The sequence below is a fragment of the Rhinolophus hipposideros genome (assembly GCF_964194185.1).
Source record: "Rhinolophus hipposideros genome assembly, chromosome: 7".
In the NCBI taxonomy this organism is placed as follows: Eukaryota; Metazoa; Chordata; class Mammalia; order Chiroptera; family Rhinolophidae; genus Rhinolophus; species Rhinolophus hipposideros.
In genome coordinates this window covers 63,925,133-63,940,742 of record NC_138053.1, presented here as the reverse complement: position 1 = coordinate 63,940,742, position 15,610 = coordinate 63,925,133, and the positions used below count along the sequence as shown (strand labels likewise).

At 35.6% G+C, this 15,610-nt stretch overlaps 1 protein-coding gene across 2 annotated transcripts in view; it reads left to right on the top strand.

Annotated features, from left to right (window-relative positions):
• The first annotated feature begins 452 nt into the window (after positions 1 to 452).
• RAB3C (RAB3C, member RAS oncogene family) overlaps positions 453 to 15,610 on the top strand; it is a 237,726-nt gene continuing 222,568 nt past the window's right edge. Inside the window, exon 1 of one of the 2 annotated variants that reach the window (XM_081053686.1) lies at positions 453 to 610. In XM_081053686.1, the coding sequence (XP_080909812.1) occupies positions 593 to 610 (18 nt within the window). In that variant the 5' untranslated portion in view covers positions 453 to 592. Of the gene's footprint in view, positions 611 to 1,233; positions 1,402 to 15,610 lie in introns of those variants that run through there. The other variant, XM_081053685.1, reaches the window with a different exon arrangement.

Sequence of the window (15,610 nt, the reverse complement as noted above, 5' to 3'; positions counted from 1 at the left end):
AGGCACAGAGAACATGGATTAGTCAACTGAGGGGAAAAGATAAATGTAATGAAAGTACAGTTTCGAGATTTCAAAACCGTTTTTGCATTAGTCTGAGAGGAGTACGATTGTCATGTAAAGAACGGCTCCGTGTTAAGAAAAGGACGGGATAAGTCTTATCCTGTGACGGTTCTTCTGGGCTCTGGTGATGAATGTGTTCATTTTATGTGACTTGCTTTGGATTAATAACCCAGTGCCCTATCAGCTTCCTGGCCCAAGACTAGCAGCGGTTTTGTGTGCGCGCTAATGACGGTGGAAGGTGCCTGGGGGAAGGTCTGGGAGGGGCTGCCCAGCGTGATCGCGCCCTTGGCACTTCCTAAGAGATTCTCAGTTCTTTCTCCGCAGCTGCCACTTGAAGCCTCCATGCTTTCCTTCCTGAGCAAAGAAGCAGTCTATCTAAATCAGTGGTGCTCTCCACGTTCCTCGTCTCCCCCTACGCCAGCCGCCACCTCCACCCCTTCCATTGTGTTTTGCGTTTAGCTCCTCTTCCTGCGTAAGACCCTAACTTCATTTGCAGGAGAGATTACTGAGAATTTCGGAACCTCGACTTGCAATGGAGCTCTACGGAAAGGTAAGCAGAAGCGAGTTCCTCTATATGTTCTGCATGAAATCTCGCTTTGAGGACTCTGGAGGGGAGCGGGATGTGCGTGTGTGTGTGTGTCTTCTTAATGTAGCCACTTTATGTGTGTGCTATTCATTGTCTTTCTACCCCGTGTTTGTTGAATGAAATTGTAAAACCACCCCACTCTGCCTATGGAGATGTATAAACTTTCCCGATTCGGGATGGGGAGGCGTAGGGCGGAGAGTCCCAGAACCGAGGGCAGGTTTCGTTTGTACGGGTATGCAGTGCAAGGTCGTGCGTATCCCAGTCGGGGAATCACAATCTAGTTTCGGAAGGCGATGAGTAGAAAATGAAAAATCTCGAGCTGAGAAGAGCTGAGGTCCCTTTCGCCTGCACCTTGCCAGAAAACGGGCTGAGAGGCTGAGCGCAGTAACCACCAGAAACGATTCCAAAGGAGAAGGGAGGCTCCGTGGCCGAGACCGCCCGGAGGAGGCAGCCTGTTTAAATGCTGGCTTGCAGGGAGTTGTAGTTCAAGGCTCGCGGGTTTGTAGGAAAGCTCCGGTTGGTTCAGACTACAACTCCCAGGAGCGCGCGAGGCTCCGGGCCAGTACGCGTGTGCGGCGCCAGGAGGGGACAGCTCCGGTGCTGATATTGGAGCCGAGGAGCGAAACCCAAGAGTGCAGAGTGTGGAGCGTGGAGCGCGCGGGCGGTGCACGCGTGGCTGGGCGTCGGGGCCAGCGCTGTCTTAGCCAGAGAGAAAGGACATTTCGAGAACAATGAGACACGAAGCTCCCATGCAGGTGGGTCTATACAGAAAAGTGTGGCCTCGAGAGGAATTGAGAGAGATGCTTTCATCCTCGGTCCAAGCATAAACTGTTTCCAATCTAAGGGAAGGTCCAGGCGGCCACTCGCGAAGATGAGACTTTGACTTGGTCCTGAGGAACAGAGCTGGGTTCCTCTGAGCTTCGTGGGGCTGTCATTGGGGCTGTCGGGATGAGGGATAGGGGTGTTTAATGTTTTCCCATGCTCCACAAAGGAGGGTGAGAGTATCTGTCTAAAATGTTAGCCCGAGCAAACAAGTCAGAGGAACATTCGATCTCGAGAGTATTGGCATTGATCTTCTCTCCTGGCTTCCCTGGTTTGTGATCGCGGTGCAAAGCACGGACTTAAGGCCAGGTTCCGGGTTTTGAGCTCTCTACCGGAGTCGGGATATAACGCATCTGCTTGTTTCAGAGCGCGTTATGAAAAAGGAGAAGTCAATGGTAGGGTCCCCAGAGTCCCCTTTCTTCAATCAGGGCCCTCATAGTATCAGCGGAAAATAGCAAACATGATGGGGCTTGGTTCATCTCAGAGTTATGCCAACCGGTTATCTCTGTTCTCACAACTGGTTTACTACCGCGTATCAGAGACCCCTCTGTGAGCTTTCCCGAGTGATGTGCCCATTTGTTGTACACTGAGATTCCGCGTTACAATCACATGCTTAGGTTTGCTTCTTTCGACTCCGGTGCCTGTGCCTAAACATCTTGATTAAGTTTTGTTTTTAAGTAAAGACAGATGAGTGATGCTTTCTCGTTTATGTACAACCAGTGAACGCTAAACCTCAGCCTGTGCTTCGTTAACCAAGTAGAGCGATCCCGTTGCGTAACAGGGAGGCACTTTATGAATGGGGTTGAGAGGAGAAAGGAACACCTCATTTGGAACGTGTTCTCTCTCTGGAGAACCCATCTCTGCTGCCAAATCCAACACTATAAATATTTGACTTTAATTATTGCTGAAGCATTTTCTATCGAGTTTTCATGAGTCAAGGACTGTAAACATATGCATCTATTTACTTTTAATCTATCTGATGGGTTATGTATATTAAGATATACCCTGACTGGACGGTGAAATGAAAAACAAAATCTGTAGAACGTAATTGTTTGTTGAGGGATTATATAATGGAAACCTTCAAATTACATTATGAGTTATTGAAAATTTGATTTGTTCCAGAGAACAGTGGCCCCATTGTGTGTAGTCTACTACCTCTGTTTGTGACTTAGCTTTTCATTACAGACCTGATGTGAAAAGAATCTGGATAGACAATAAAGGTACAGGCTGTTGCAATCAAGATATGTTGGCTTGTGATAATTTTCCATTACTGGAGGTACTGCCAGGAGCCAACTGATTATATTAATCATATTTGATTATAAGTAAACATTGACCCTAGACTTTAAAAGTATATTGTTAGTATTTAAATCAATCCCATATATGCACTGAAGTGTTTCTGTCAAAATAAATTACTAAAAAATTAACCACACTGCATCTTCATTTTTATTTTCATATGACAGTTGCTTGGAATGCTCAGAAGGGTCACCAGAATGTGACACAACTGTATGAAATTAATGCCTTAGGAAATATTTTAAATTATTTCATATTAACTGTATAGTAGTAGGAACTGTAATTCCCTATTTTAGTCAGAACTTTATGGAAGAATTAATATAAAAATAGGTAGTAAAATTAATTTGCTTATGGATGGAGTTATTTTAATGCTTATTGTGTACTTTATTCCTCTGACTAGATTTTTGAAATTTAAAAATTTAAATGCCCAAATGCTATCATGGATAACAAGTGCATTTTAAGAGATCACAGGCTATTTTCTGTAATATATTTAATTAAAGCACATTCATTGATTCAATTTAACAAGTAAATTGTTGTTATGGTGACCCTATTGTCATCAGGTTTTCAAATATATAAAATGTAGGGTGAATAAAAACTATAAACATGCTTTATATTCTTTTTAAGTGGGAAATGATGTCTCAGCTCCCATACTTCTGAATCATAATCACATTCCAGGTGACTTTGATATAAGAAAATGCAACTAAATGAATAGTTGACACTTCTTTTTTTTCCTATTTAAAAAACTGAAATACATCATCATTTTAAATAATAGCCCTAGAATTTTACTTAGGTTTTTGGAAAATGAGTAACAAGCAAAACCTCATTCTATAGTTGCATTATCTTAAGAGATTCTTTCCCCCATTAACAATGTTTAGTTCATGTGTTGATGTGAAACAAAAGCTCTTTAACTATTGATTTCCTAATTTGCTTGTATATTTTATTAAATCAAAGAAGTCTTTTTAAAAATATAATGTGTTTTAAAAAGCATTTGATGTGGTGTTCTGTTCAAGATAGTGTTCTTTGATATATGCATATTTTCTGAAGAATATGGTTCTCTAGGTTGATGGAAAATGAGGAATGATAATTGATTTTTATAGTGACTATTAAAATAATGTACCACGATAGTCTTTGATATATGTATTTTCTTTGTAACTCAATAACTAGGAATACCATTTGGTAAGTGTTCCAAATGATGGGTTAGAATTTTAATGCAGGAAATGGTCATTTTACGTTTTCTCATTCGGTGCATCCATAAATCCTGAGGGCCAAATGAAATGGGGAATAGCACTGCTCATGACTTGAGGGAAAGTCTCAGATGAACAAATTGTCATTTGATTGAGCAGCCAGACTGAACAAATTCCAATGTTTCTTGTGCTTTGTCTGTGCCAAGCACTGTGCCTTGCATTCAGGTGTGTGTGTGTGTGTGTGTGTGTGTGTGTGAAATATAAAACGGTTCTGGAAGTCACCATTTCTAATTACAGGAAAGGTAACCGGAGCTTGATAAGATTAAATACCACTTGTACACCTGAAACTAATAAATAAAAAAATAAATAAATAAATAAATAAAAAGATTAAATACCACATTTTGCCACGTGTAATGCACACTTTTTGCCCAAATTTGTGAAGGAAAAATAAGGATGCACATTATACATGGGTAGTATTAATTCCGTATCTATATAAATGTTTTTAATTAACTTAGTTATGCTTATGAGTTAAAAGTGTAACTCCAGAAATCAATAACGATATCTGTATGCAAAATAATACCCTGGAATACAACATCAGTTTTGTTGAACTTAGGTCCAACTTACAAAGACAATGAGTTCTTGGCCTTCTATGATGCATAAATATCGTAAATTTGTTACATAAAATTACAAAATATGTGGTACATAAAATTTCTTGTAACTTGTATCTGTTCTTGTGTTTTGTAATTATTTGTTGTATAAAATTTCTTGTACCATAATGTGTTAAAAAATAAATGCTAAAATTCCTTTATAATACAAAAAAAGTACCTAAATGTAAAATTTCAAAATTTTACATTTGAATTAAAATTATTTGAATTAAAAAATTAAAATTTGAATTAAAAAATTTGAATTAAAAAATTAAAATGAAAGATTTTTTCCCCCTGAAAGTTTGGGCCAAAAACGTGGTGCGCATTATACAGGGCAAAATATGGTAACTTTCCCAACATAGTAGATTCAGGATTCTGCCAGATCTCTTTCTAGAAAGCCCATGTTCTTTCCTCTATTCTTTTGGGTTCCTCAAGAAGACACAAAAGGGTGGTGTAAAGAATGAGTCCACTATTGATATATTAATAAGTTGATTCATTTGGTTCAAAAGAAAGAAAAGTCTCTATCTTCTGTTTATAAAACAAACTTGTGTGAATTAAATCAAATATTAGAGAAGGGCCAATGTTTTAAAGATGGCTTGCTTTGTATCTCTTAGATTTGAATTTTTTTGCAGGACCAAAGTGGAATCCATTGTCTCTAATTAAATGCTTAGTCATCAGTTTTGTTATCCACAAGCTTTTGGGACATCTCATAAATGCAGAGCCTCATGACTATGTTGGGAACTTAAAAAACAAAACAAACAAACAAACAAATAAAATATACCCAAAATATGGAGCAGAGTGCCAAAAATCAAAAATGTTGTTTGGTTAAAAATGAGGAGAATTGAAGAAATAATATAGATGTAGGCTGAAGGTAAAGTTGAGGTGAAAACCATAATCGATATTAAATACAGCCATGCTGTACGAGTATACAAAAACAACTTACAAAGAAGTAAAGTCTAAATATCATTATTTCATTTGGCTATGGAAAGTATATGGCATTCTTGCATTTCATTATTGTTGAATTTCTGAAAATATCCAACCTCAATGATGGCCCCTTTATCTTTATAAGAAATGGAAATTTAGTTCTCATCCCTGAGAGAAACAGAAAATCCCTAGTTGACATTAGAAGAACAAGAACTTCTCTCCTACTCCATTTGAGCAAATATCTGAAGTATCCACCTTTCTAGTATAAAGGAAAGTGGATAATAGAGAGAGGAATTAACCTATAGTAAAAATAAACTTCTGTGGGGTAAAAATGACATTCCATTTCCACTTTTTCATTTGAAGAAGTTGTAGATTTATTACATGTGTAACCACAATTTTCCCCTGCCATTTTAAGCTTATATCGGAACTAGAAATTCCTTTCCTGACCATCATATTCCAAGAAGGAGATATATTTTTTATGCTAAGGAATGTCTTTTCCTGCAATTATTCATACAGCAAGGACATTAAATTTATTGAATATAAACAGTTGTGCCACCTGAAAAAGTGTTGCATAGGTTAAACCTTTTCTCCTTTTTTCATTCATTACTTGGGTTCAGAGGTTCTAACGGAGCCATCTTAGTAGGTCACAGTTTATTACCAAGGGTACTATGATCTGTGAAATTTAAATCTTTTAAATTTATTTGGAATTATGTAGATTTTTAGCATTTTTTCATTTGTTTAAAGTTTTTTGAGATATTTATATGCATTGAAATGCACAAATATCAAGTGAACAATTTGATGAATTTTAATAAATGGATACACCTTTGTAACACAAAGCACTTTACAGATATAGAACATTTCCAGTCACCCCAAATTTTCCTTCATTCATGCTCTTTATCCTGTTTCTCCACTGACAAAATGAAGTCCTTACTTTTTGTCACCAAAAATCAGTTCTATTTATTCTAGAACTTAATGTAGTTATGTAAAATATACAATATGAATATTCTGTACAACATATATACTACGTACTCTTGAATCTAGCTTATTTTGCTCAGAATAATGTACAGAGGATTTATCCATTTTTTTTGCATTTATCAATACATTCCATTTTATTGATGGATATTATACTGTTGTATCAATCTACGATACTCTTTAAATCCATTCTCCTGTTGATGGAGTTTGAGGTAATGTCCAATTTGAGGCCATTATGATGAAGGCTATAAACATTATAATATTTGTCTTTTTATAATAATATCTTTTCATTTTTCTTGGGTAAATACCCAGAAGTGGAATTGCTGAGATATTGCGTAAGTGTATATTTAACTTTATAAGAAACTGAAATCTTTAGTCAAAGTGACATAACCATTTTACATTCTCACCAGCAGTGTATGAACATTCTAGTGGCTCCACATCCTCAACAATGTATGGTGTCAGTGGCCTTTCTAATTTTTGTGACTTTAATGAGTATTTTATGATATTTCACTTGATGACAAGTGATGGTTAGCATATTTTCATCTGCTTACCATCCATTTGTATATCTTGCTTTGTGTCTGTTTAGCCTTTTGTCTGTTATGGGGGCTGTCTTTTTATTGTTTAGTTGCAGGAGATCTTTATATAATTTTGAAACTAATTCTTTAAATATATTTAAAAATATTTTCTGTCAGTCTGTGGCTCAAATACTCATACTCTTAATAGTGGATTTTGATAAGATTTTTTTTTTGTATTTTGATGAAGTCTAGGTTATTAAAATAGATGTAAACTATATCTGGACTCTAGGGTTCTGTTTGTCTTGACTGTGTCCTGAGACCTTTCTACATCTACTTATTATTTCTGATTATTTTTTAAAGATTTGTTTTAGACTTCGGAAAGATTTCTACATAAACAATCATTTGCAAATAGAAGTAGTTTACTTCTTCCTTTCCAGTGACCTCCGTGCGTGTGTGTGTGTGTGTGTGTGTGTGTGTGTGTGTGTGTTCTATATCTTCCACAAGATGGGACATCAAGTACAATGTTGGGTAGAAGTGATGAGCAGACATCGTTGTCTTTGTCCAAATCTTAGGAGGAAAGCCTTTCATCTTTCGTGATTAAGTGTAAGGTAAGCTGCAGTTGTTTCGTTGTTGCTTTGTTTCAGATACCTTATCACATTGAGGACATTTCTTTTGATTCCTAGTTTGCTGAGGGTATTTTTTTTTTTACATAAATGGGTGGTTAATTATGCCAAATACTTTTTCTGCACCTATTGGGGTGGTCACATGGTTTATCTTCTTTATTCTGTTGGATTACGTTGATTGATTTTTTAGTTAATATGACATTCCTTAGATAAACCTCAGTTAGTCATGATGTATTGTCCTTTCTATGTATGGCTGGATTCAGTTTGATTATATTTCCTTGATGATTTTTTTTACATTTAAGTTCATGGATTTTGGTCTCTGATTTTCTTTTAATGTCTTTATGAGGTTATAATATTGGAGTTATGCAGGCCTTACAAAACAAAGTGAGAAGTGTTCTTTTCCCCTCTGTTTTCTGAGTGATGTTGGTATGTAAGATTGATATATCTTGGTCCTTAAAGTGTTTAATACAGTTTAACAATGAAACCATTGGTGCCTGGAGTTTTATTTGTGGGGAAAAAAACACAAAAAACAAATTCAACTTTTTTGATATACGTATATCTCTATCTGTCATCCAACTGTCTATCCTGTATATCTACTGAGTTACCTACCTACCTACCTACCTACCTACCTACCTACCTACCTACCTACCTACTTACCTACCTATTTACATGCCCTATCTGTGTGTCTGTCTGTCTGTCTCTCTGTCTCTCTGTCTATCTATCTATCTGTCTATCATCTCCCCTTAGTATACTGTGGTAGGCAGAATAGCCTACCCTTTTCAAAAAAAAAAAAAAGATGTATGTGCCCTAATCCCTGAAACTTGAATAAATTAAGTTACATAACAAAAGGGACTTTACAGATGGAGTAATGTTATAGACTTTTAAATAGGAAGATTAACTTGGACTCTCAGGTAGGTCCAATCTAATTACACGACCCCTTACAAGCAGAGAACTTTCTCTTGCTGGATTCAGAGAGATATGGCAGAAGGGGAGTTCAAAGATTTAAAGCATGACGATTGTTGGCTTGAAGATGAAGGCTATATAACGTGTTTTCTCAAAAATAAGACCTAAAGTGCACCATCAGCTCTAATGAGTCTTTTGGAGCAAAAATTATCTTATATAATATAATATAATATAATATAATATAATATAATATAATACTAGGTATAATATAATATAATATAATATAATATAATATAATATAATATAATATAATACCAGGTCTTATATAAGACCAGTTCTTATATTAATTTTTGCTCCAAAAGACGCATTAGAGCTGATGGTATGGATAGGTCTTATTTTCTGGGAAACATGGTATCAAGGAAATAGGGACCTCATTCCTACAATCAACCACAATTAACTGAATTTTGCCAATAACTTGAAAGAGCTTGGAAGTGGAATCTTCCCTGGAGCCTCCAGATAGAAACCTACCCCATCTGACACATTGATTTTGTCCTTGTAATTAATTCCTAAGCAGAGAGAACAGACAACCAATAGTGTCACATGTGTCCAGACTTCTGACTCAATAAATAATAATTGGGTGCTGCTTTAAACATATAGTAGAAACAGAAAACTAATTATATAAAATTTTCTATTTCATCTTGGATCAGTTTTGGTAAATTACATTTTTCATCTAATTTTTCAAATTTATTGACATAAAGTTGCTTAAAATATTTTTATCATCCTTCAATTTCGCTAGGATCTGTAACAATATCACCTCTTTCATTCCTTTATTGACAACTTGCGTTCTCTCTCTGTCTCTGTCTCTCTCCAGTCTCACAGATGTTTATCAATATTACTAATGTCTTCAAATAACTAACTTTTGCCTTCATAAACTTTTCTATTGTTTATATTTTGATATACGCTTTCAAAAAATAACCGTATTCCTTATACTTACTTTAATAGAAGTTTTTCTTTCTCAAGCTTCTTAGAGTAGAAATTTAGATCACTGAGTTTGAGTGTCTTTTTATTTAATAAACATAAGCATTTAAAATGATAAATCTCACTCTCAATACTGCTTTAGTTGAGACCCACAAATTTCTGAGTGTAGTATTTGCATTATGTTTTATTTCAAACTATTTTTCCTTTCCATGTGGTGTTTTCCTTAATTCATAGGTTTAGAAATGTGTTGTTTAATTTTCAAATACCTGTGTATTTTCAAGATATTTTGTTGAACTTTATGTCTAATTAAATTCTATAGCTACCAGAGAACATATTCTTTACGATTTCAATCTTCTGAAAAATGTTAGACTTATTTTTAGGCCAGCATGTAATCTAGCTTCATGAATGCTCCCTGTGCACTGTGCATGCGATATGCTGCTTTGTGAGGTGTCGGGTTTATAAACGTCAATTAGGTCATGGTGTTATTAAGATCATCTATATGCTTATTTATTTTTGGTCTAGTTTTATCAATTACTGAGAAAAAGGTTTGAAATCTCCAACTATGATTGTCAATTTATCCATTTCTTTTAGTTCTTTCAGTTTTTGCTTCAAATGTTTTGAACTTACCAGGTACACACACATTTGTAATTGTGGCTTCCTGAAACATTTTTCTTTCTATTATTACGAATTGTCCCTTTTTATTTCCGGCAGTACTTCTTGTCTTGAAGTCTACGAGTATTTAGTCTGATATTAATATACACTTTTGTTTTCTTAATAGTGTTTTCATGGTGTTTTATATATACTCGTATGTAATATAACATAGACATATATAATATGTATATTTGCAGTTTTACTTTCAAATTATATGTGTTTTTGTATTTAAAGTGTGAATCTTGTGGTTAGACTATAACTGGGCCTTACATTTTTAATCCAGTTGGGAAAATTTCTGCTTTTTTTTTTTTTTTTTTTAAAGATTTTATTGGGGAAGGGGAATAGGACTTTATTGGGGAACAGTGTGTACTTCCAGGACTATTTTCCAAGTCAAGTTGTTGTCCTTTCAATCTTAGTTGTGGAGGGCGCAGCTTAGCTCTAGGTCCAGTTGCCATTTCTAGTTGCAGGGGGCACAGCCCACCATACCTTGGGGGAGTCGAACCAGCAACCTTGTGGTTGAGAGGACGCGCTCCAACCAACTGAGCCATCTGGGAGCTCAGCGGAAAATTTCTGCTTTTTAATTAGAATTTTCATATATCTCACTTATCAGTGTGATTGACTTTAAACCGACTTTTTTGCTATTTGCTTTTCTTTATCCTATCGTTTTGTTCCTCTGTTTTCTCCTTCCTGCCTTCTTTTGCTTAAATAAACACTTTCAAGTATTTCATTTTAATTCTTCTGTTGGCTTTTTTAACCATATACTTTTTGCATTTTTAAAATTTTTATTCTAAGGATTATAATATGCATCTTCAACTTGTTATGTAGTCTACTTAATATTGTATTATTTTACATAACTATATTATAACTATACTATATTGCTATTATATAGTAACTTTATTTCCCACATCCTTTGTGAAACTGTTCGCATATATATTACATCCGCATTTTTTATAAACCCCCAATACAGTTTTATAATTTTAGTTTTCAACAACATATGTATTTTTTTTTTCTAGTTAAGAGAAGAAAAGAAAAAACATATGTATATTTTTATGTTTGCCCACTACCCATTTGCCATTTCTGGTTTTCTTCCTGTAGATCTGAGTTTCTATCCGGTGTCATTTTCCTTCAGTCTGAATAACTTCCCTTAACATTTCCTGTAGTACAGATCTGCTGGCAACAAATTCTGTTTTTGTTCATCTGATAATTTTTTTTTTACCTTCTTTTTTGAATGATAATTTTGCTGCATATAGTTTTTTTATTACTTTTTTTCTTTCAGTACTTTGTTTCATTCTCTATGACCTACATTATAATGTAAAGCCAGTTTTTCTTCACATTATTATATCCTTGTATGTCATATGTCACTTTTTCTGTTTCCAGGATTTTCTATTTACCTTTGAATTTGAACACTTTGACTGTGATGTGCCTAAATGTAGTTTTCTTTATATTTAGTCAGCTTAAGTGTTTGAATGAGCATGTAAGACATATAACTTTATATTTTTCACCACATTTGAAAAACACTTAGCCATTATATCTTCAAATATTTTCCATCTCATTATTCCCTTCCTTTTTCTTCTGAGACTCCAATTACATTTTTTTGTTAGACTTCAGATACCTTCCACAAATCACCGAGTCTCTGCTCATTTTTCTTTATTTTTTTTTCCTTCTCTTTGTCAGTTGTACAATTTCTATTGATTTATCTTCAAGTTCATTGACTCTTTCTTCTGCCATCTGCAGCTTTTTGTTAAGCTCACTGAGGCATTGTTTATTTCAGTTATTGTCCTTTTCCTTTGAGGTTCCATGTTGGCTTCATTTTACACTACAATCATGTTTTGTTGCCAAGTAAAGATAGATGCACTCTCTTGGGATGAGACATTTAAATACTGGAAGAATATAATAGAATTCATTTACAGTATTGTGCAGAACCAAGAAAACACAGTGAGCTTCTTATAGAAAAGGTGCCATAGTCTACAGCTTTACCACCCTGAATGCTCTTGAACGTGTCTGATTTCAGAAGGTAGGCAGGGTTGGGCCTGGTTAGTACTTGGATGAGATAAAAGGTGATATAGAAATCTAAATAATAATATTAGTGCTTTGATTGTTTCTTATACACTTCTGGGGGAAAGATTTATGTTTACATTTTAATTTCTATCATTTAATTGTATTTCCATGATTATTGTTTTTTGATGCTATAATTTTTCTTTGTGCTTTTCCAGTAAAATTGTGGGTGTCATGACACTTTAAAATATTTGAATAAGGTGAAAAATTATAAAAATAAAATAATTTTAACAATTGCTTTCTTTTGTTAACTAATATATTCCTTAATAGCTTCAAGTCTGTGGAAACAAAGGGCTTTTTCCAATACCGACATGTTTCAGATTGATTTGAAGTGTTTTGTCAGTTGTATTAAGGTCATGAAATATTTTTCTGTCCACTTAAATGTTCTAGGTCTTCACTCACCTAGTGAATGGTAAAAAGACAGCGTCAGTCGTTCCCTGGTGTCCTCTCTAGTAAGCGACTGGATTGGGTCTAATACTAGGAATTTAGTTTTAGCAAGCCAGAAAGAATCTCATTCTGTGCCTACTTGGCCTCCTAACGGAGAAAAACCTGGAATCATAGTCTCTTTGCTCCTATACTCTCAGCTTTTTATGGTCTGAAAACTCAAATCGTAATGTAATTTTAAGAGGTGAGGCATTGAGCCTCTCATTAGTCTGCCAGTTTTTAGTTTAACTTTAGCTCATCAAGGGTGTTTACTTACTAATCATCTAGTGGCTCTGATGCATATTGGAGTCTCATCAAGTAGAGAAACTTGCAAGCCAACACCAATGAATAATTTCTGTTCAAATGCCATAGCTTGAGGAGCCTCAAAGAGCTTGAAGAAAGAATGTGTTAAGTATCAATTAGCAAACTATGATTCTCACGGGACATCTATGGTGTTAGCAATAAAAGATGTTTTTTTTTTTTTCTTTTGAATGTTTGATTCATTGAACACCTGTCTGAGTAGTAGGGCTGATGTAAAGGGACAACAGAAACACAGCACACCTGTGTATGTGACTTTTTTTATAAGTATGCATGGGTGGTTTTGTGCTTTGTAGTAAATAATAGTAGTTTTTGAATGAAAAGAAAGGATGATTATAACTAGGAAATGGCTCTGTAAGTCATTCTAACTGGGGACCTGCACAAGCTGGAAGCTTAAATACGAGACTACTAACCTACCAAATTCCTCAGGAATGGTACAGATATTCTCTTTGTTTCATAAGTGTATAGACAATGGGGACATTTGCTCCTACAAATGACCTATCTCATTGAATGGGATACGGGAAGAAAAATGTCAAAGTTTGGAAGGAATCTTTATAGCAAATCTCTGGAGGCATTTTTCAAGGGCGTAAATATTTTGGAATAACATTTAATAGTTTTAAAATGTTTAATACTTTTTAAATGTTTAATGATGGAAATTTATTGGGAAACATACTAATATTAAAATTTAGGGTTTTTTTAATTCCTCAGTGAGAATTTTTTGAGTACTAAGTATTTTTAAGACAGGTTTTTTTCTTATACCGAATAATAGTGGGTATGTCTATTATGTTTAATTGTTATTTCCTTGTCAGGAAGAGATACTCTTGCAAGAGACATTCTTCATTTTGTGGTTTCAATTTGGCACAGCCTCCTCTAGCTGTTGGGTGCTTTCTTATGGAGTGAGGGGAAGTAAAGTCTGTGTGTTGTTTTTGAAAATAACTGATGGAGAAAGTTAAGGCTGCCTTCCACAGAGCTGGGCAGAGTAGAGGTGAATATGCTCTGAGAATGTGATTACTGCTTCTTACTAGGTTGTACCTCCTTATCGTCTGACAGAAAGCTCATAGTAAGTTAGATCACCAGCCCTCAGAAGGTTCTGGCTCTTACCAGGGCAAAGATAACACATTTCTCCGAATTTCGCTTGTCTGGGCAGGCTGGGCGTTCTAGGGTATAGATCCTCTGCAGAGATTTACTCTCACTCGCTTCAGAAGGGGCGTCAGTGAAGACAGCAGCTGGTACAGAGCGCTAGGATTCCATTTCCACGTTCTACGGATGTAGGCCTAAATGTCAGATTGCTCAGTGGCATCTTACATATATCCCTGCGGCCTTGACAATGTACACCCACCTTGGCTTCCATATGGACATTTGTTAATACAATGAATTCCAAAGCTGACTGATCAGAAGAATCACTTGGGGGCTTTAAAAATTACAGACACCTGTCCCCACCTTGAATATTTGAATTACGCAGAATTCAGGTAGAGTCCCCAGGTTTGGAAATCTTGGATCTAGTGTCCCCCACGAGGATTTAGTTTTGTATTCCTGAATAAAAGTGACAGAGCAGGTATTGCTACCAAGAAATGACAAGAAAGCTTATATATATTTTATCCATATCCATGAGAAAAATTTTAAAGTTTCTTTACATTTATTGCTAAGAGGGAGAGGCCCTTTTTTATAAATTGACATCTGCATATAGAAAGCGTGAATGTCAAAAATGATTTTTAAAAATATTTAAAACTTAATTTTGTTTTAATAAAGTTGTATATGGGGTCAGGGAGCTTGTTCTCCTGTTTGCGTGCCCTCGTCCCATGCAGGGTAATGAAACCCCCAGCTTGCTGGTTTTAGCCCTGGAAGTCCTGCTGTGTTCCATGATACCTCTCAGTCCCAGGCAAACCAAGAGAGTTGGTCACTGTAGCCACACCCCATAATCAAGGCATTTAGCTTCTCCAATCCCAAGGCCATTCCATCCTCTGTAGTGGAAGGTTCTTGTAGACTTCCCTGGCAAGCCGAGGGTTCTTTTTCCAGCCACTCACTTCCAAATCTCACATTTTCGTTGTCCTCTCTTTTTTACTTGTCTTTGTCTATAACTCTATGTGGACTTTTACTTTGGTGAAAACCCTTTGTGATTACTTTAGAGAGGTTTTGGGAAAGGGTGGAGATAACCATCATGTATGCAAGATAATATGTATATGTATATTACATATACTATTTTACATGTACACATGGAAACCTCTTAATGATTTCTCACCTTGAAATAATGATACTGTGGACTTTTGAAAACATCATTTTTGTTGAAATACAATTGTCATATAGCATTGCATAAGTTTAAGTGTACAACTTGTTGATTTGATACATTTATATATTGCAATATGGTTACCGCCATAGTGTTAGCTAACACCTCACATAATTATCATTTATTTTGTATGATAATGACAATGAAGATCCAGTCTCTTAACAACTTGTATGTTTCTCATACCGTCTTGTCATCTGTAATGGTATTGTGGACCTCGATGGTTTATCAAACTCACTATCAGAAACTAGGTTCAACTTCACCTGAAACCAACTCCAAAGCCGTGTAAGAGACATTTCCCCATAATTACTGCTGAGTTACTGGACTTCCTTTCTCATGCTTTGCTTACCATGTATGTCACGCAGGGGACCCTGCTCGCTG